At 44.3% G+C, this 17,438-nt stretch overlaps 1 protein-coding gene across 2 annotated transcripts in view; it reads right to left on the bottom strand.

Moving 5' to 3' along the window:
• Window positions 1-382: 382 nt before the first annotated feature.
• The window catches only part of NT5C3A (5'-nucleotidase, cytosolic IIIA), a 68,842-nt gene continuing 51,786 nt past the window's right edge, over window positions 383-17,438 (bottom strand). For both annotated transcript variants that reach the window (XM_077269287.1, XM_077269288.1), the window contains exons 6-9: window positions 11,285-11,374; window positions 9,626-9,788; window positions 3,583-3,780; window positions 383-897 (exon numbers count right to left, since the gene is read on the bottom strand). In XM_077269287.1, the coding sequence (XP_077125402.1) occupies window positions 796-897; window positions 3,583-3,780; window positions 9,626-9,788; window positions 11,285-11,374 (553 nt within the window). In that variant the 3' untranslated portion in view covers window positions 383-795. The remainder of the gene's footprint in view (window positions 898-3,582; window positions 3,781-9,625; window positions 9,789-11,284; window positions 11,375-17,438) is intronic.

Genomic DNA, 17,438 nt, shown 5'->3' with positions numbered 1-17,438 from the left:
CTTCTGGGTAGGTTGCTAACAGACCACCAGCACCCCCTAGTGGTGCATGCTGGCAAACAGTAGACAATGGACTTGTGAAGAGCAGTAAAAGGCAGCAGTAATGCAGTTCTCAGGAACACATTGTCCAAGCTTTGTGTTACAATTTCAGTTACTATTTTCCTTTTCTCAGCATGTGTGAGAGGGTAAAGGTTCTGTGGGAGGAAAAAGGTTCTGTTTGTTATCCACTCTCCCTGCACTGAATAATGTCCATAGCGATAATCTTTTGGAGTGTTAAAAGGTTTGGCTAAGGGAAATAATAGACGACGAGGGAACAGTTGTAGACGATTGTCTAGTAGAAGGCTCAGCCTTACATTACAGTAAAGTAACTGAAGTTCCATCAATGAATAATCTAGATATTTTAATACATAAAAAGACTGTACAAACAGCATGAAACGTGCACATTTTGGCCTTCAAAAACATATATGCTTAGACAAAATACAACATCTAATAGTGCATAAGAAAATAAAGATACATTCCAACTCTTTATGCCGTTCCATTCTTCATTCTTGCCATTCTAGATTGCTGGTTAGCATCATTCAAGGTGACGGACGGATCGCACAAACACGATAAAACTCAGAGGTATAATAAAGCAGCACAGTGCTGAAAGGTAAAGTGCTTTCAAAGTCCAAAATGGGTTTAGGAAATATATTTAAATAAAAAATAAAACAAAAATCGCAAACAAGGAGAAAAAAAAACCCAAACCAGCAGTTGAAGAGTCCTACATGCTGGCGTGGAAAGGTTTCCCATCTGTGCGGCTTAAAGGATCTTTTGCAGAATGGAATTCGCTACATCCAAAGTTTCATCTTTGACTAACACTATATCATACAAGTCCATGTATTTTTCTAGAGACTCATCGATCTGCATAGAAGGGAAAAAAAACCAAAACATACAAGACATTTACTCTCAGTTACCTTGAAATGCTAATACAACTACAGTACATGGCGAGTCACTCGCTACTTTACCCGGAAACACTGCTGTAACTTCTAGAAGGGACGATCTATCGTACTGAAATGTGGACGGTTCATAATTTGGTTCATGAGAAGATCGCCTGATTTAACACCGCCGGATTTTTTCCTTTGGGACCATAAAGCGAGAAATTTAGGCTATGACCCTAGACGTCCTGAAGAATACATTCAACAATATGGCACGGCGCGTGCAGGCGTGCATGGATGCAAAAGGTGGACATTTTCAACACCTACATCAGTTTCTCATGAACCAAGGAACGCACAGTCCAAATTTCAGTTCTATAGATGGTCTATTTTAGAAGTTACAGCAATTTGTCCGGGTAAAGTAGCGAGTGTATAATATAATGTTACAGCTTCTGCGCATACCGGGAATAATAGCCACCATGTCATCGGATGGCTGGGGATTTTGCTCTTTGCATAGCAGCGAGAGGAATCTGTGGCAAATGCAGAACAGCAGCCGAATATTTTAGAAAACCTAATACATTGGCATTACCATTCCCATCAAGAGGATGTGCCCCTACAGCAGAATACATACAATAAAGTGACAAGAATAATGGTACCACCCAATTGTTAACATATTGCCAGGAGGCATATCAGAAGAGTAACATGGCAGAGCCTTAAGAAAAGGTGCCTCAGCATTAAAGGGATGTCCTATAAACCACATATCGCCTTTCCACAAGCTAACCGATACATTCATTAACATGGAGGTCCTCAAGATGGACCATCAATACCTGGCTCCCCACCCCCACCAATCACCACAACCCCTTCAGTCAGCGGGAGTACAAGGAGTTAGACACCTATCAAATAGACCTCAATGGCTTATGTTAAGGCTAAGCCACCAACACTGCAGTCTGAGGAACCACTTCATTTATGCTTTGCCTTCCAGACCATGAGATTTTTCATTATAAAGTTGGCACAATTTTATATCCAAAGCCGACTATAGACCAGGGGTGCTCAACCTGCAGCCCACGATGTCATTCTGTGCGGCCCCCAACCATATGGACTGGACATTGCTTGTCTGACAGGTTCCCTATATGTGAGCAGCCGCACAGAGCGGAGGAGCAGGGACTGGCACGTACTAATGGTGCCCTGTGCAGACATATCTGTAGCCTCATACATCAGGAGAATGGAGTCTCTTACTACAGAAAGGAGTACGAGTTAGGCAGGTGGTCTTCGGGGTCTGGGGCTCGCTCCACTGTAGTTTATGAAAATTCTGAAATATTAGGCAGTAAGCAAAAACCCCATGATGCATGCATCACCACCTCCTCCTCTTTATGGACTATTCACACAAGATTTTAGAATCAGATTAACTACCAATCCGATTAATTTTACTGGGAAACGTTCAAAATAACCTGAAAGACAACAGTACCGTGTGCACGAATGGAGGTTTTCTCATTCAAATCAGTAGGAAACTTATTCAAACAGTCGGTTTTTTGATTTGGATGTTTCCAAATCCATGTAAAAAAAAAAAAAAAACAACAACTGTGTGACCGTAAGATGAAATCAGCAAAAATATGCAGTGTCAAAACTTGGTGGGCAGCCTTAAGAGTGCTGAAGGTGGAATTATGGGGTCCTGTAAGAATTTGTACTTATCAGTAGTGTTGAGCGATACCTTCCGATACTTTCAAGTATCGGTATCGGATAGTATCGGCCGATATCAGAAAAATATCGGATATCGCCGATACCGATACCCGATACCAATACAAGTCAATGGGACACCAAGTATCGGAAGGTATCCTGGATGGTTCCCAGGGTCTGAAGGAGAGGAAACTCTCCTTCAGGCCCTGGGATCCATATTCATGTAAAAAATAAAGAATAAAAATAAAAAATATGGATATACTCACCCCTCCGGCGGACCCTGGACCTAGCGGTGTTAACCGGCAGCCTCTGTTCCTAAGAATGAGCGAGTGAAGGACCTTCGATGACATGGCGGCTTGTGATTGGTCGCGTGACCGCTCACGCGACCAATCACAAGACCGCGACATCATCGCAGGTCTTTCACTCGCTCATTCTTAGGAACGGAGGCTGCCGGTTGCAGCGGTTACCACCAGGGCGCGTCAGAGGGTGAGTATATCCCTATTTTTTATTTTTATTCTTTATTTTACACATGAATATGCATTCTGATCCCGAGTCCCGATATCGCAAAAGTATCAGAACTCGGTATTGGAATGCTCAACTCTACTTATCAGACATTTAATGTACATACTTTTGATGTGCCATAAAGGATAAAGGTGTTAATACCCCTTTAATTTGTAGTGCAGCCCCGGACTGATTCAGTAAGACTTGGAAAGAGTTAAACTCTTGGGCATTGACAGTGGACTGTGGCAGTGGACAGCTGCCTTCACATGTTGGGGCTGGCTGCACAACTGCAACATTTTACTGCAGGAAAAAAAGCCCCACCGCTGCAAAGTGTCAATGTAGACTAATAGCCTTTTCCATCAGTGGCTCAGGGGTAGCCATATTGTGTTAGCTCTATTGATGATGCACAGAGCTGTGGCTAGAGGTCCCATTCATGGCCTGAACTAACCGGAACAACCATCATTACACACACAAGGCTCACACAGGCAGCCATTCTTACCTTATCATTGAGGAATCCTATTTTGAGGATATTTTCCACAGATACTCCATCTGCCATCACTAAATCCCCTAAGGAATCCCCCAGTAATACTATGTTACTGTTTTCTTTCAAATGGCTAAAATATTCTGTCCTCCTTAAGGCATCGCCATGCTTGTTGTAAACATGGATCAATTCTCCTTTGAATCCCTTTATCACACCCTGGAAGTCAAAGAAACAAAAAAAAGCTTAATGAAAAATATTAATCATCAACATTATGTTATAAATGGTGGTGCACCTTCTGAGACTGAAGACTGGGGAACAGCAAATAAGCACCGCAGGGTATGAACTTGGCATGTACTTCTATAGAATAAGAAAGGTTAAACCAAAATATATATCACAGAGAAAAATACTAATATCAGAAAGAAACCATTCAAGTGTCCCAGAGAGTTATCGGACCAATCCAAAAAACTGGCTGCCAAGCGTCCACTTCATACATACACAGAACTCCACTTCAAAAGGATTTCCAATAAACATGGATTTTAATCAATAGATCTTGGAATAATAATAATTTCCACAATTGGATGTGTTTAAATGAGATAATCTTATACATGTGCCCATGCCCTGTACTGTGTGATGGCCGTGTCTGACCGTACAGGGGTAGAGGAGGAAGCAAACTAATGAGAGTACAGAGACAGGATGGCATGGAGACATGGCAGACACGGCACAGCCATTACACAGCAGGGCACAATTATAAGAGTATCTCAGCATAGGAATTTTTTCTTTTACCACATCCAATTTTTATTCCAATATCTATTAATTAAAATGTACTTTGTGGGAAAACCCCTTTTAATGCCAGGGTGATTATTCAATTTTGCGGATTCGTTTTTTCCTTCCCAATCTTCCAAAGCACACAACTTCTTCATTTTTCTCTTGTTATAGTTATATGGGAGCTTGTTTTTTTGTGGGAGTTGTAACTTTGTCCCACCAGTTAACCCCTTCAGTGAACACTGTAAAAAGAAAAAAAAGAAACGAGGCAAAAAACAACGCTTTATTATCATACCGCCGAACAAAAAGTGGAATAACACGCGATCAAAAAGACGGATATAAATAACCATGGTACCGCTGAAAAAGTCATCTTGTCCCGCAAAAAACGAGCCGCCATACAGCGTCATCAGCGAAAAAATAAAAAAGTTATAGTCCTCAGAATAAAGCGATGCAAAAATAATTATTTTTTTTTTATAAAATAGTTTTTATTGTATAAAAGCGCCAAAACATAAAAAAGATATAAATGAGGTATCGCTGTAATCGTACTGACCCGAAGAATAAAACTGCTTTATCCATTTTAGCAAACGCGGAACGCCCCCCCCTCCCTCCCCCCCCACCCAAAAAAAAAAAGAAATTCGTGAGTAGCTGGTTTTTGGTCATTCTGCCTCACAAAAATCTGAATTAAAAGCGATCAAAAAATGTCATGAGCCCGAAAATGTTGCCAATAAAAACGTCAACTCGTCCCGCAAAGAACAAGACCTCATATGACTCTGTGGACCAAAATATGGAAAAATTATAGCTCTCAAAATGTGGTAACGCAAAAAATATTTTTTGCAATAAAAAGCGTCTTTTAGTGTGTGACGGCTGCCAATCATAGAAATCCGCTATATATAGTAAATCAACCCCCCTTCATCCCCTTCTTAGTTAGGGGAAAATAAAAAAAATTTAAAAAATGTATTTATTTCCATTTTCCCATTAGGGTTAGGACTAGGGTTAGGGCTGGGGCCAGGGTAGGGGCTAGGGTTTGGATTACATTTACGGTTGGGATTAGGGTTTGGATTACATTTACGGTTGGGATTAGGGTTAGGGGTGTGTCAGGGTTAGGTGTGTGGTTAGGGTTATGGTTGGGATTAGGGTTTCAGTTAGAATTGGGGGTTTCCACTGTTTAGGCACATCAGGGGCTCTCCAAACGCAACATGGCGTCCCATCTCAATTCCAGTCAATTTTGCATTGAAAAGTCAAACAGTGCTCCCTTCCGAGCTCTGCCATGCGCCCAAACAGTGGTTTACCCCCACATATGGAGTATCGGCGTACTCAGGACACATTGTACAACAACTTTTGGCGTCCAATTTCTCCTATTACCCTTGGTAAAATAAAACAAATTGGAGCTGAAGTAAATTTTTTGTGAAAAAAAGTTAAATGTTCATTTTTTTTTTTACAGGAAAGATATATATATTAACCATTTTTTTAACACATTCCAAAAATTCCTGTGAAACACCTGAAGAGTTATTAAACTTCTTGAGTGTGGTTTTGAGCACCTTGAGGGGTGCAGTTTTTAGAATGGTGTCATACTTGGTTATTTTCTATCATATAGACCCCTCAAAATGACTTCAAATGAGATGTGGTCCCTAAAAAAAAATTGTGTTCTAAAAATGAGAAATTGCTGGTCAACTTTTAACCCTTATAACTCCCTAACAAAAAAAAACTTTTGACTCCAAAATTGTGCTGATGTAAAGTAGACATGTGGGAAATGTTACTTAAATCACAGAGATATGTCACACAAAATACTTAAGGGCATAAAAATTCAAATTTGGAAAATTGCAAAATTTTCGCCAAATTTGTTCTTTTCACAAATAAACGCAGGTAATATCAAAGAAAATTTTACCAATATCATGAAGTACAATATGTCACGAGAAAATGTCAGAATCACCGGGATCCGTTGAAGCGTTCCAGAGTTATAACCTCATAAAGGGACAGTGGTCAGAATTGTAAAAAATGGCCTGGTCATTAACGTGCAAACCACCCTTGGGGGTAAAGGGGTTAAAAAGCATTTCAAGGTCCTGGAGTGACCTAGCCAGTCTCCAGACAATCTTTGGAGGGACCTGAAAGTCCATGTTGCCCAGCAACAACCCTGAAACTTGAAAGATCTGGAGAAGATCTGTATGGAGGAGTGGGCCAAAATCCCTGCATTGTGTGAAACCTTGGTAAAGAACTACGGAAATGTCTGACCTCTGTAATTACAAACAAAATTTTCTGTACCAAATATTGAGTTCTGATTTCCTATTGGATCAAATACTTATTTCATGCAATAAAATGCAAAGCAATTATTGAAAAAAAAATCCAGACAATCACATTGTATTATTTTTAAAGATTCTGTCTCTCACAGTTGAAGTGTACCTACGATAAAAATTACAGACCTCTGCATTCTTTGTAGGTGGGAAAACCTGCAAAATCTGCATTTTTATTTTGCTATCGATTATGCCTTGTGAGGGCTTGTTTTATGTAGCCGATGGTTTTATGGATACTATTTTGGGGTAGATAAGATTTGATCATGTCCTATTGTATTTTTTTTTTAATGTTTTGATCTTTAAAGGTACAATTCTCCGAGAAATGTACCAAATAAATTATACAATATACGTTTAAAATATTAAACATTTTCCTAAATACCTTTACACAAAAAAAAAATGCTTTATTTATTGCACTTGGTCAGGATTCCAAGATGGCAGCTACTATCAATCACAACCCTTCTTAGATCACACGCAGTAGGACAGGCTGTGTGAAGCATTAGAGGGAGGCCACATCAGAGCAGCGTCCTGTCAGACATCGTGAACACACATTCCTCGGTTTAGTCACCGTGACAGGACACTGGAGCCGAGTAAAGGAGAAGATAAACACCTTTCTTTAGCAGAGAACGAGCATCCATCTCAGTTAGCCTGCCAGTCTTAGTGCGTCTGTCTCATGTGTCCCACAGTCTGTCCTACGCATGTCCTAACAGTGGCCATGTTTAATCCTGTGAGAACAAAAAGAACACCTTTTTGCTAAAATTAAGGTATTTTGAAAAATGTTTAAGATTGATAGTGGCGGTATAAACTGTTAGAGCCGTGATCCCCCCCACGGCTGTTATTAGACAAAGCTGCTATTTAATTTGCATCTGCCATGTGTTCACTTGGCTCCACTCCAGAGCCCACTCCACATACTCCGACCTGCCCCATGACTGATGTCAGTCATAAGGTAAGAAGGGGTTAAAGAGTTGTCCAGTTAAAAATAATGTCTTAAAGAAGATGTCCACTACTTTGACAACCCCTTCTCATACCCCACACTTGGCCCTGATAAAATAATAAATCTTATACTCCCGGCCCGTTCTGCGGTGTCAGCACTCGCTCTCCTGCTGTTGTGACACGTGGGCCCGGCGCCCAATCAGAGCTGGCGTCACTGTCTCCCCCTTCTGTCAACCTGAACACAAGGCCAGATCAGCTGCAGCCCCGACTTCCTTTCCATGTTCAATTTGACAAAAGGTGGAGACAGTGACGCCAGCACTGATTGGGCGCTGGGGATCACGTGTCACGAGAGCCCCAGGAGAGCGAGCGCCGACACTGCGGGGACTGCAGCGCCGACACTGCGGGGACTGCAGCGCCGACACTGCGGGGACTGCAGCGCCGACACTGCGGGGACTGCAGCGCCGACACTGCGGGGACTGCAGCGCCGACACTGCGGGGACTGCAGCGCCGACACTGCGGGGACTGCAGCGCCGACACTGCGGGGACTGCAGCGCCGACACTGCGGGGACTGCAGCGCCGACACTGCGGGGACTGCAGCGCCGACACTGCGGGGACTGCAGCGCCGACACTGCGGGGACTGCAGCGCCGACACTGCGGGGACTGCAGCGCCGACACTGCGGGGACTGCAGCGCCGACACTGCGGGGACTGCAGCGCCGACACTGCGGGGACTGCAGCGCCGACACTGCGGGGACTGCAGCGCCGACACTGCGGGGACTGCAGCGCCGACACTGCGGGGACTGCAGCGCCGACACTGCGGGGACTGCAGCGCCGACACTGCGGGGACTGCAGCGCCGACACTGCGGGGACTGCAGCGCCGACACTGCGGGGACTGCAGCGCCGACACTGCGGGGACTGCAGCGCCGACACTGCGGGGACTGCAGCGCCGACACTGCGGGGACTGCAGCGCCGACACTGCGGGGACTGCAGCGCCGACACTGCGGGGACTGCAGCGCCGACACTGCGGGGACTGCAGCGCCGACACTGCGGGGACTGCAGCGCCGACACTGCGGGGACTGCAGCGCCGACACTGCGGGGACTGCAGCGCCGACACTGCGGGGACTGCAGCGCCGACACTGCGGGGACTGCAGCGCCGACACTGCGGGGACTGCAGCGCCGACACTGCGGGGACTGCAGCGCCGACACTGCGGGGACTGCAGCGCCGACACTGCGGGGACTGCAGCGCCGACACTGCGGGGACTGCAGCGCCGACACTGCGGGGACTGCAGCGCCGACACTGCGGGGACTGCAGCGCCGACACTGCGGGGACTGCAGCACCGACACGGGAGGAGAGTCTAGGCTTTTTTATTTTAAATCGGGGCCAAACATTTAGGTGAAGAAGGGGTTGTCCTAGTAGTGGACAACCCCTTTAAATGTGCATATAATAGCTAGTTATATAATAGTTTATAATGCTTCAGTTGTTAAAGGTGTTCTATCTGAAAATGCACTGTCCCAGATCCCAAATGCTTCATCTCTGGCTTGTCTGTGGCACAGTAGAGAGCTGCCTGTGTCCGCACATCATTAGTGCTGTGTAGGAAGGGGTCTGATCCGTTTTTTTTTCAACATTAAAGTCTATGAAAAACATATGTTAATTAGCCATCCGTTATCTTCCATTTGTAAGGCATCCAGTAAACAAAAAACAGATCATTTTTCTATAGTTTCAATTAAAAAAAAAAAAAAAAAAAAAACACAACAGACCCAGCAGAGATCAGTTATTTAAAAACAGACTACAAAGTTGTGTCTGTGCCACTGTGTAAGCAGCAGGAATTAGTCTTAGACAAGATGACCCCTTACAGTTTGCAGATAATTAGCAGCGGTTGCTGGGAGAAGCAGCGGTGGACAGTCACATCAATAACTTCATGTTACTACCACAAACTAGTCAGAAGTGAAAGCAACTCTGTTCAGTATGGAAACCAATGACAATAACTCCCATAATGGAAGTCTTATCTATTTACTGAACAGCTTCCACCATATTTCTTGCTGTAGCTTACAGAAGTACAATATCCAAAACTACAAAACCTACATTTTCATCAAAATCCATAAAGTTGGAGATGACTTTGACGTTGGGGTAGTATACCCCAGATTGGCGTATCGCTTCTTCCAGGACATCTCCAAGCCCCGCTGAAAAGATAAATACGGGAACAGTGTGTTCATTCAGCTTATCGAAGAAAGTTTCGTATCCTTCCCTGCAAAACATACAGGTCAGAGCGGTTACACTTCAGAAACCAGAATGCTAGCCAAGATTCAGCATTTGTAGTGGTGGCTGGGTTAAGTCATTCCTCTATTTTTTCTTTGTTTTATGCTGGTGAACATAAAAGCCAAATTAATGAAAATGGTGCACAATATTTACTGGATTCAGCATGTATTACATTCTGCTTTATGTGCCTTTGTGACTTTATAGAGTAAACTATTGCCCAAAAATAAATTGGTAGATCTTGTACTTCCACTGTCTAGAATCAAAAATTTTTGAACAAAAACAACGATTAGGAGACTTTGTCAGTGGAGGAAATTGGTAATATAAGTGAGAAGGTCAAAGTACCATTAGGGTTGGGCTATGCCCATGCTACATGACGTATCCTGTTGAATGCAGTCATGTAGCGTCCCTGCAAGTGTGAAAGCAAGTGGCAAAAAATGCAACAGCGTCATAGTGACCGTACCGTAGCTGAAGCTGCAGCGTGGCCCAGCATTGACAAGCATTTTTTCAGACAGAGTAGTTCAAAATAAACACTAAGGTTCAGATTCATCAAGTAATTTTGTAAAATTGTTTAAAATCTCCCAAAACTTTTTGCGCAACTCTGCTGTCCCAAACTTTTGCAACTCTTGGCATTTTTACGCTTGTTCTGGTTAGGTGCACGAACTTCTAAAGAAGTGGGTAACGCCTTGCAGGGAAGGGCTGCTGGCCATCAAATTCATTACAATTTATACCAAATACATGGTGTAAATTATTACAGAATTGTACTCCAGTCACTAACCAGAGTACTTTCCATCTGACTGCATGGAGCAGCCTCAATCAGAGGCGCAACCGTCTTACTGATCAGTGCGCTGGAGTAAAATGCACCAAATTCATTAAGACTGAAGTGCAAAATGCCAATCTTGATGAATCGGAGCCTGTGTGTTCTGTGAAGTGTGCTCCTCACTGTGACCTGCAAAATAAAGTAGCACTCTGTACATGGAAACATGAAATATATGATATTTGAACTGCATTACTGCACTAGAAAATAGGAAAAATTGAGAATACTTAGCACATAAATTGGCCAATTGAGGTGTACCCAGCAGCCACAATAAGGTGATTCTCGTTGCTGGGACCTATGTTGTGGGGATTCCTCTTATTTATAAGGGAAGGTAGGATCCTGCTGCAATTAAAACTGCCAGAGGCTGTTTAATTTATTTGTTACCTATGGAGATGGCTACTCTTAGTAAGCACCTGTACACACCTGGTTTCTGTTTGGAAGCAACGGTCAGTCTTGATACTCTGTGACCTGGGCAGGTAAATACCCTTGCCCTTTTCTGCCGTGTTAATTCTTTAATTGGGGGGGTTTAAGTCCTCTTTCTGTGGCTTTACTTTTAATTTCTGTGTTTTGTGAAGCTAGACATTTAATTTACATTAAATCCATGCAGTGTGACTGAGAAGTGAGCGACGACCCTGCATTTCATTGTCTGCACATTATGCATGAATACTTACTTAAGCATGATGTCAGAGTCCCTTATAACTTCTTCTAGTTTGTCTTGCTGAAAACGTTGTTCAATCAACAGTGCATGTGACTTTGTGTACCTACAAATCAAAACTATATTATTATTATTATTACAATTAGTCTGTTCACGACCCGTAAAGCTGGGTTTACACTTACACTGCACCATATACAGCAGAAAATGACTGTTTGCTGATCGCCAGTAGTTTAGGACGGGAAACTGTGCTACTGATCAGTTCTGTGCACATAAGCAACCATAGTTCTTGGCAACACATGTCCTATTTACACACAATGTGCTGCGGAGGACAAGGATTTTTTTAACCCCTTAGTGACAGAGCCAATTTGGTACTTAATGACCGAGCCAATTTTTACAATTCTGACCAGTGTCACTTTATGAGGTTATAACTCTGGAACGCTTTATCGGATCCCGCTGATTCTGAGATTGTTTTTTCGTGACATGTTGTACTTCAAGTTAGTGGTAACATTTCTTCGATATTACTTGCGATTATTTATGAAAAAAATGGAAATATGGCGAAAATTTTTAAAATTTTGCAATTTTCAAACTTTGTATTTTTATGCCCTTAAATCAGAGAGATATGTCACAAAAAATAGTTAATAAATAACATTTCTCACATGTCTACTTTACATCAGCACAATTTTGGAAACAATTTTTTTTTTTGTTAGGGAGTTATAAGGGTTAAAAGTTGACCAGCAATTTCTCATTTTTACAACACCATGTTTTTTTTAGGGACCACATCACCTTTGAAGTGATTTTGAGGGGTCTATATGATAGAAAATAACCAAGTGTGACACCATTCTAAAAACTGCACCCCTCAAGCTGCTCAAAACCACATTCAAGAAGTTTATTAACCCTTTACGTACTTCACAGGAACTAAAACAATGTGGAAGAAAAAAATGAACATTTTACTTTTTTTTGCAAACATTTTACTTCAGAACCATTTTTTTTAATTTTCACAAGTGTAAAAACAGAAATTTAACCACAAATTTTGTTGTGCAATTTTTCCTGAGTACGCCGATACCCCATATGTGGAGGTAAACCACTGTTTGGGCGCACCGCAGAGCTTGGAAGTGAAGGAGCACCGTTTGACTGTTTCAATGCAGAATTGGCTGGAATTGAGATCGGACGCCATGTCGCGTTTGGAGAGCCCCTAATGTGCCTAAACAGTGGAAACCCCCCACAAGTGACACCATTTTGGAAACTAGACCCCCCAAGGAACTTATCTAGATGTGTGGTGAGCACTTTGAACCCCCAAGTGCTTCACAGAAGTTTATAACGTAGAGCCGTGAAAATAAAAAATCTCATTTTTTCTACAAAAATGATCTTTTTGCCCCCAAATTTTTATTTTCACAAGGGTAACAGGAGAAATTAGACCACAACAGTTGTTGTGCAATTTCTCCTGAGTACGTCGATACCCCATATATGGGGGTAAACCACTGTTTGGGCGCACCGCAGAGCTTGGAAGAGAAGGAGTGTCGTTTTACTTTTTCAATGTAGAATTGGCTGGAATTGAGATCGGACGCCATGTCACGTTTGGAGAGCCGCTGATGTGCCTAAACAGTAGAGACCCCCCACATATGACACCATTTTGGAAACTAGACCCCTTAAGGAACTTATCTAGATGTGTGGTGAGCACTTTAAACCCCCAGGTGCTTCACAGAAGTTTATAACGTAGAGCCGTGAAAATAAAAAAATCGCATTTTTTCTACAAAAATGATCTTTTTGCCTCCAAATTTTTATTTTACCAAGGGTAACAGGAGAAAATGGACCCCAGAAGCTGTTGTACAATTTGTCTTGAGTACGCCGACACCCCATATGTGGGGGTAAACCACTGTTTGGGCGCATGGCTGAGCTCGGAAGCAAAGGAGCGCCATTTGACTTTTCAATGCAAAATTGACTGGAATTGAGATCGGACGCCATGTCGCGTTTGGAGAGCCCCTGATGTGCCTAAACAGCAGAAACCCCCCAAAAGTGACCCCATTTTGGAAACTAGACCCCCCATGGAACTTATCTAGATGTGTAGTGAGAACTTTGAATGCCCAAGTGCATCACAGAAGTTTATAATGCAGAGTCGTGAAAATAAAAAATATATATTTTTTAACAATAAAGATTTTTTAGCCCCCAAGTTTTTATTTTCACAAGGGTAACAAGAGAAATTGGACCCCAAAAGTTGTTGTCCAATTTGTCCTGAGTATGCTGGTACCCCATATGTGGGGGTAAACCACTGTTTGGGCGCATGGCAGAGCTCGGAAGGGAAGGAGTGCCATTTTGGAATGCAGACTTTGATAGAATTGTCTGCGGGCGTTATGTTGCCTTTGCAGACCCCTAATGTACCTAAACAGTAGAAACCCCCAACAAGTGACCCCATTTTGGAAAATAGACCCCCTAAGGAACTTATCTAGATATGTGGTGAGAACTTTGAAAGCTCAAGTGCTTCACAGAAATTTATAATGCAGAGTAGTGAAAATAAAAAATATTTTTTTTCCCACAAAAAAGATTTTTTTAGCCCCCAAATTTTTATTTTCACAAGGGTAACAAGAGAAATTGGACCCCAAAAGTTGTTGTCCAATTTGTCCTGAGTATGCTGGTACCCCATATGTGGGGGTAAACCACTGTTTGGGCGCACGGCAGAGCTCGGAAGGGAAGGAGCGCCATTTTGCAATGCAGACTTTGATAGAATTGTCTGCGGGCGTTATGTTGCGTTTGCAGACCCCTAATGTACCTAAACAGTAGAAACCCCCACAAGTGACCAAATTTTGGAAACTAGACCCCCTAAGGAACTTATCTAGATATGTGGTGAGAACTTTGAAAGCTCAAGTGCTTCACAGAAATTTATAATGCAGAGTAGTGAAAATAAAAAAATATATTTTTTTCCAACAAAAAAGATTTTTAGCCCCCAAGTTTTTATTTTCACAAGGGTAACAGGAGAAATTGGACCCCAAAAGTTGTTGTCCAATTTATCCCGAGTACGCTGATGCCCCATATGTGGGGGTAAACCACTGTTTGGGCGCACGGCAGAGCTCAGAAGGGAGGGAGTACCATTTGACTTTTTTAGCGCAAAATTGGCTGTCGTGTTTGGAGACCCCCTGATGTACCTAAACAGTGGAAACCCCCCAATTCTAACTCCAACCCTAACCCCAACACAGCCCTAACCCTAATCTCAACCCGATCCATAATCCTAATCACAACCCTAACGATAATCACAACCCTAACCCCAAAACAGCCCTAATCTCAACCCTAACCATAACCCTAATCAAAACCCTAAATCCAACACACCCCTAACCCTAATCCTAACCCTAATCCCAACCCTAATCCCAAACGTAACACTAATCCCAACCCTAATCCAAACCCTAACCCTAATCCCAACTCTAACCCTAACTTTAGCCCCAACCCTAACTTTAGCCCCAACCCTAACCATAACTTTAGCCCCCGTCGTCACAAAAAAAGTTCAATGTAACCTTTTTTTTGTACGTCGCGTCCGCCATTTCCGCGGATGCGTGGCCGTAACTCTGCCCCCTCCTCCCCAGGACATAGACTGGGCAGCGGATGCGTTGAAAAACTGCATCCGCTGCCCACGTTGTGCACAATTTTCACAACGTGCGTCGGTACATCGGGCCGACGCATTGCGACCGCCCCGTACCGACGCAAGTGTGAAAGAAGCCTTAGGCTACTTTCAGACATAGCGCATTTTTGAGCGCTATTTTGCGGGCGCTTTTCAAAAATGCGCAATGTCATTTTCGTCTGCCGGCAAAGTGAATGAGAAATTCACTTTGCCGTTCAGACACACCGCAAAAAAACGCGGCGCTTTTGTCTGCAAACACGCCGGCGTAAAAAGAATTGACATGTCAATTCTTTACGCAGCGGCGTGTCTGCGTATCCCCCTAGGGCCCCATATTACCTTCCACACACAGCGCCTTTGTCCTGGGTGTCGGCGTCTTTGTACGGAGGGGTTGACACCCAGGACCGGACGTGACGTCGGACAGGAAGAGGGAAGCCCCCGCCCCCCAGTGAAGCAGCATGGAGTCCTTCTGTGTGTGTGTGTGTGCGTGTGTGTGCGTGTGTGTGTCCCCATGCGACGCTAGTGCCACCATTGTGCTAAGTCGCCGTATGGGACTACTACTCCCATCCGGTATTAGGATGGGAGAGTTGTCCCTGTGTCCGGCGACTTAGCACAATTGTAAAGTTACACAAAACACCTACACACAATACACATACATGACACACAGTACATACAACATATAACACAGAGTATATACTCACCAACAGCACACTTGTAGGCGAAGCCCTCGATCCTCCAGGAAAAAATCCAAAAATAATAAACCAAATTCATACTCCCTGTCCGCAGAATCCATAAAACGAGTGTCCCACGCCGATCGGCTGCTCTCCGGCGATACACTGCCAGGAGCGAAGCTCCTAGCAGTGTATCGCGTACTGTTCCGGAGTTCAATGACTCCGGCGTCTCGGTTAACAGCAGTACAGCTGCGTTGAACTTTCCCACGCAGCACTGCCGTTAAGCGAGAGTGCCGGGGTCAATGACCGCCGGTAAACTCGCTCGCGCATGCGCAGTGACACACCGACAGGAACTATGGCTCCTGTCAGTGTGTTGCTGCAGCCGTGGAGAGCAGACATATCTCTGGATGTGTCTGTTCTCCATGGAAAATCTTGATACGTGGCACTTAAATATGTGGCAATTAAATACGTGACACGTGGCACTTATACGTGATACGTGTCACTTAAATATGTGGCACTGAAATACGTGGCACGTGGCACTTTGATACGTGGCACGTGGCACTTTGATACGTGGCACGTGGCACTTTGATACGTGGCACTGAAATATGTGGCACGTGGCACTTTGATACGTGGCACGTGTCACTTAAATACGTGGCACGTGGCACTGAAAGATGTGGCACTTTGATACGTGGCACGTGGCACTTTGATACGTGGCACGTGGCACTGAAATATGTGGCACGTGGCACTTTGATACGTGGCACGTGGCACTTTGATACGTGGCACGTGGCACTTTGATACGTGGCACGTGGCACTTTGATACGTGGCACTGAAATATGTGGCACGTGGCACTTTGATACGTGGCACGTGTCACTTAAATACGTGGCACGTGGCACTGAAATATGTGGGACACGTCGCACAAAAAAGTTACATGTAGTTTTTTTTGTGTCGACGGTCCGCCGAAGCACGACGCATCCGTCGCACGACGGATGCGACATGTGGCAATCCGTCGCAATGCGTCGCTAATGCAAGCCAATGGAGAAAAAACGCATCCTGCAAGCACTTTTGCAGGATGCGTTTTTTCTCCAACGACGCATTGCGACGGAAGCCAAAAAACGCTAGTGTGAAAGTAGCCTAACCCTAACCCTAGCCCTAACCCTAAATTTAGCCCCAACCCTAACCCTAACCCTAACTCTAACCCTAACCCTAACCCTAACCCTAATTTTAGCCCCAACTTGTCTTCTCCTGCCGGCCGGCAGATGGCAGCAGATGGCGGGCGCACTGCGCATGCGCCCGCCATAAGGAAAAAGCCGGCTGGCAGGAGAAGACAGAAGAGGACCCAGGGACCCCGGGTGAGTATGTTAGGGTCCCCGAATCCCCCTATTTCTCTGTCCTCTGATGTGCGATCACATCAGAGGACAGAGAAATAACTGATCGCTTTTTTTTTTTTTTTTTTTTTTTGCGGTCGCCGGTAAACTGTTAATTACCGGCGATCGCAAAGCAGGGGTCGGTGCAAATCGACCCCGATCATGTTCTTTGGGGTCTCGGCTACCCCCGGCAGCCGAGACCCCAAAGAACATCCGGGTGCCGGGCGGCGGGCGCACTGCGCGTGCGCCCGCCATTTTTTCCCGGAAAAAAGATGGCGGCGCCCATGGGGAGACACGAGGAGCACCGGGGGAGGTAGGTAAGTATTGGGGGGCTATTGGGGGCCATCGGGGACCACATTTCTCTGTCCTCCGATGTGCGATCACATCGGAGGACAGAGAAATTAAACGGCAAATCGCGTTTTTTTTTTTTTTGTTGCGACCGCCGGTAAACGGTTAATTACCGGCGATCGCAACTCGGGGGTCGGTAAAAACCCCCCGAATCATGTTCTCTGGGGTCTCGGCTACCCTCGGCAA

The sequence above is a fragment of the Ranitomeya variabilis genome, chromosome 6, assembly GCF_051348905.1.
Source record: "Ranitomeya variabilis isolate aRanVar5 chromosome 6, aRanVar5.hap1, whole genome shotgun sequence".
NCBI classification, from domain to species: domain Eukaryota; kingdom Metazoa; phylum Chordata; class Amphibia; order Anura; family Dendrobatidae; genus Ranitomeya; species Ranitomeya variabilis.
This window is presented reverse-complemented; position numbering and strand designations above follow the sequence as displayed.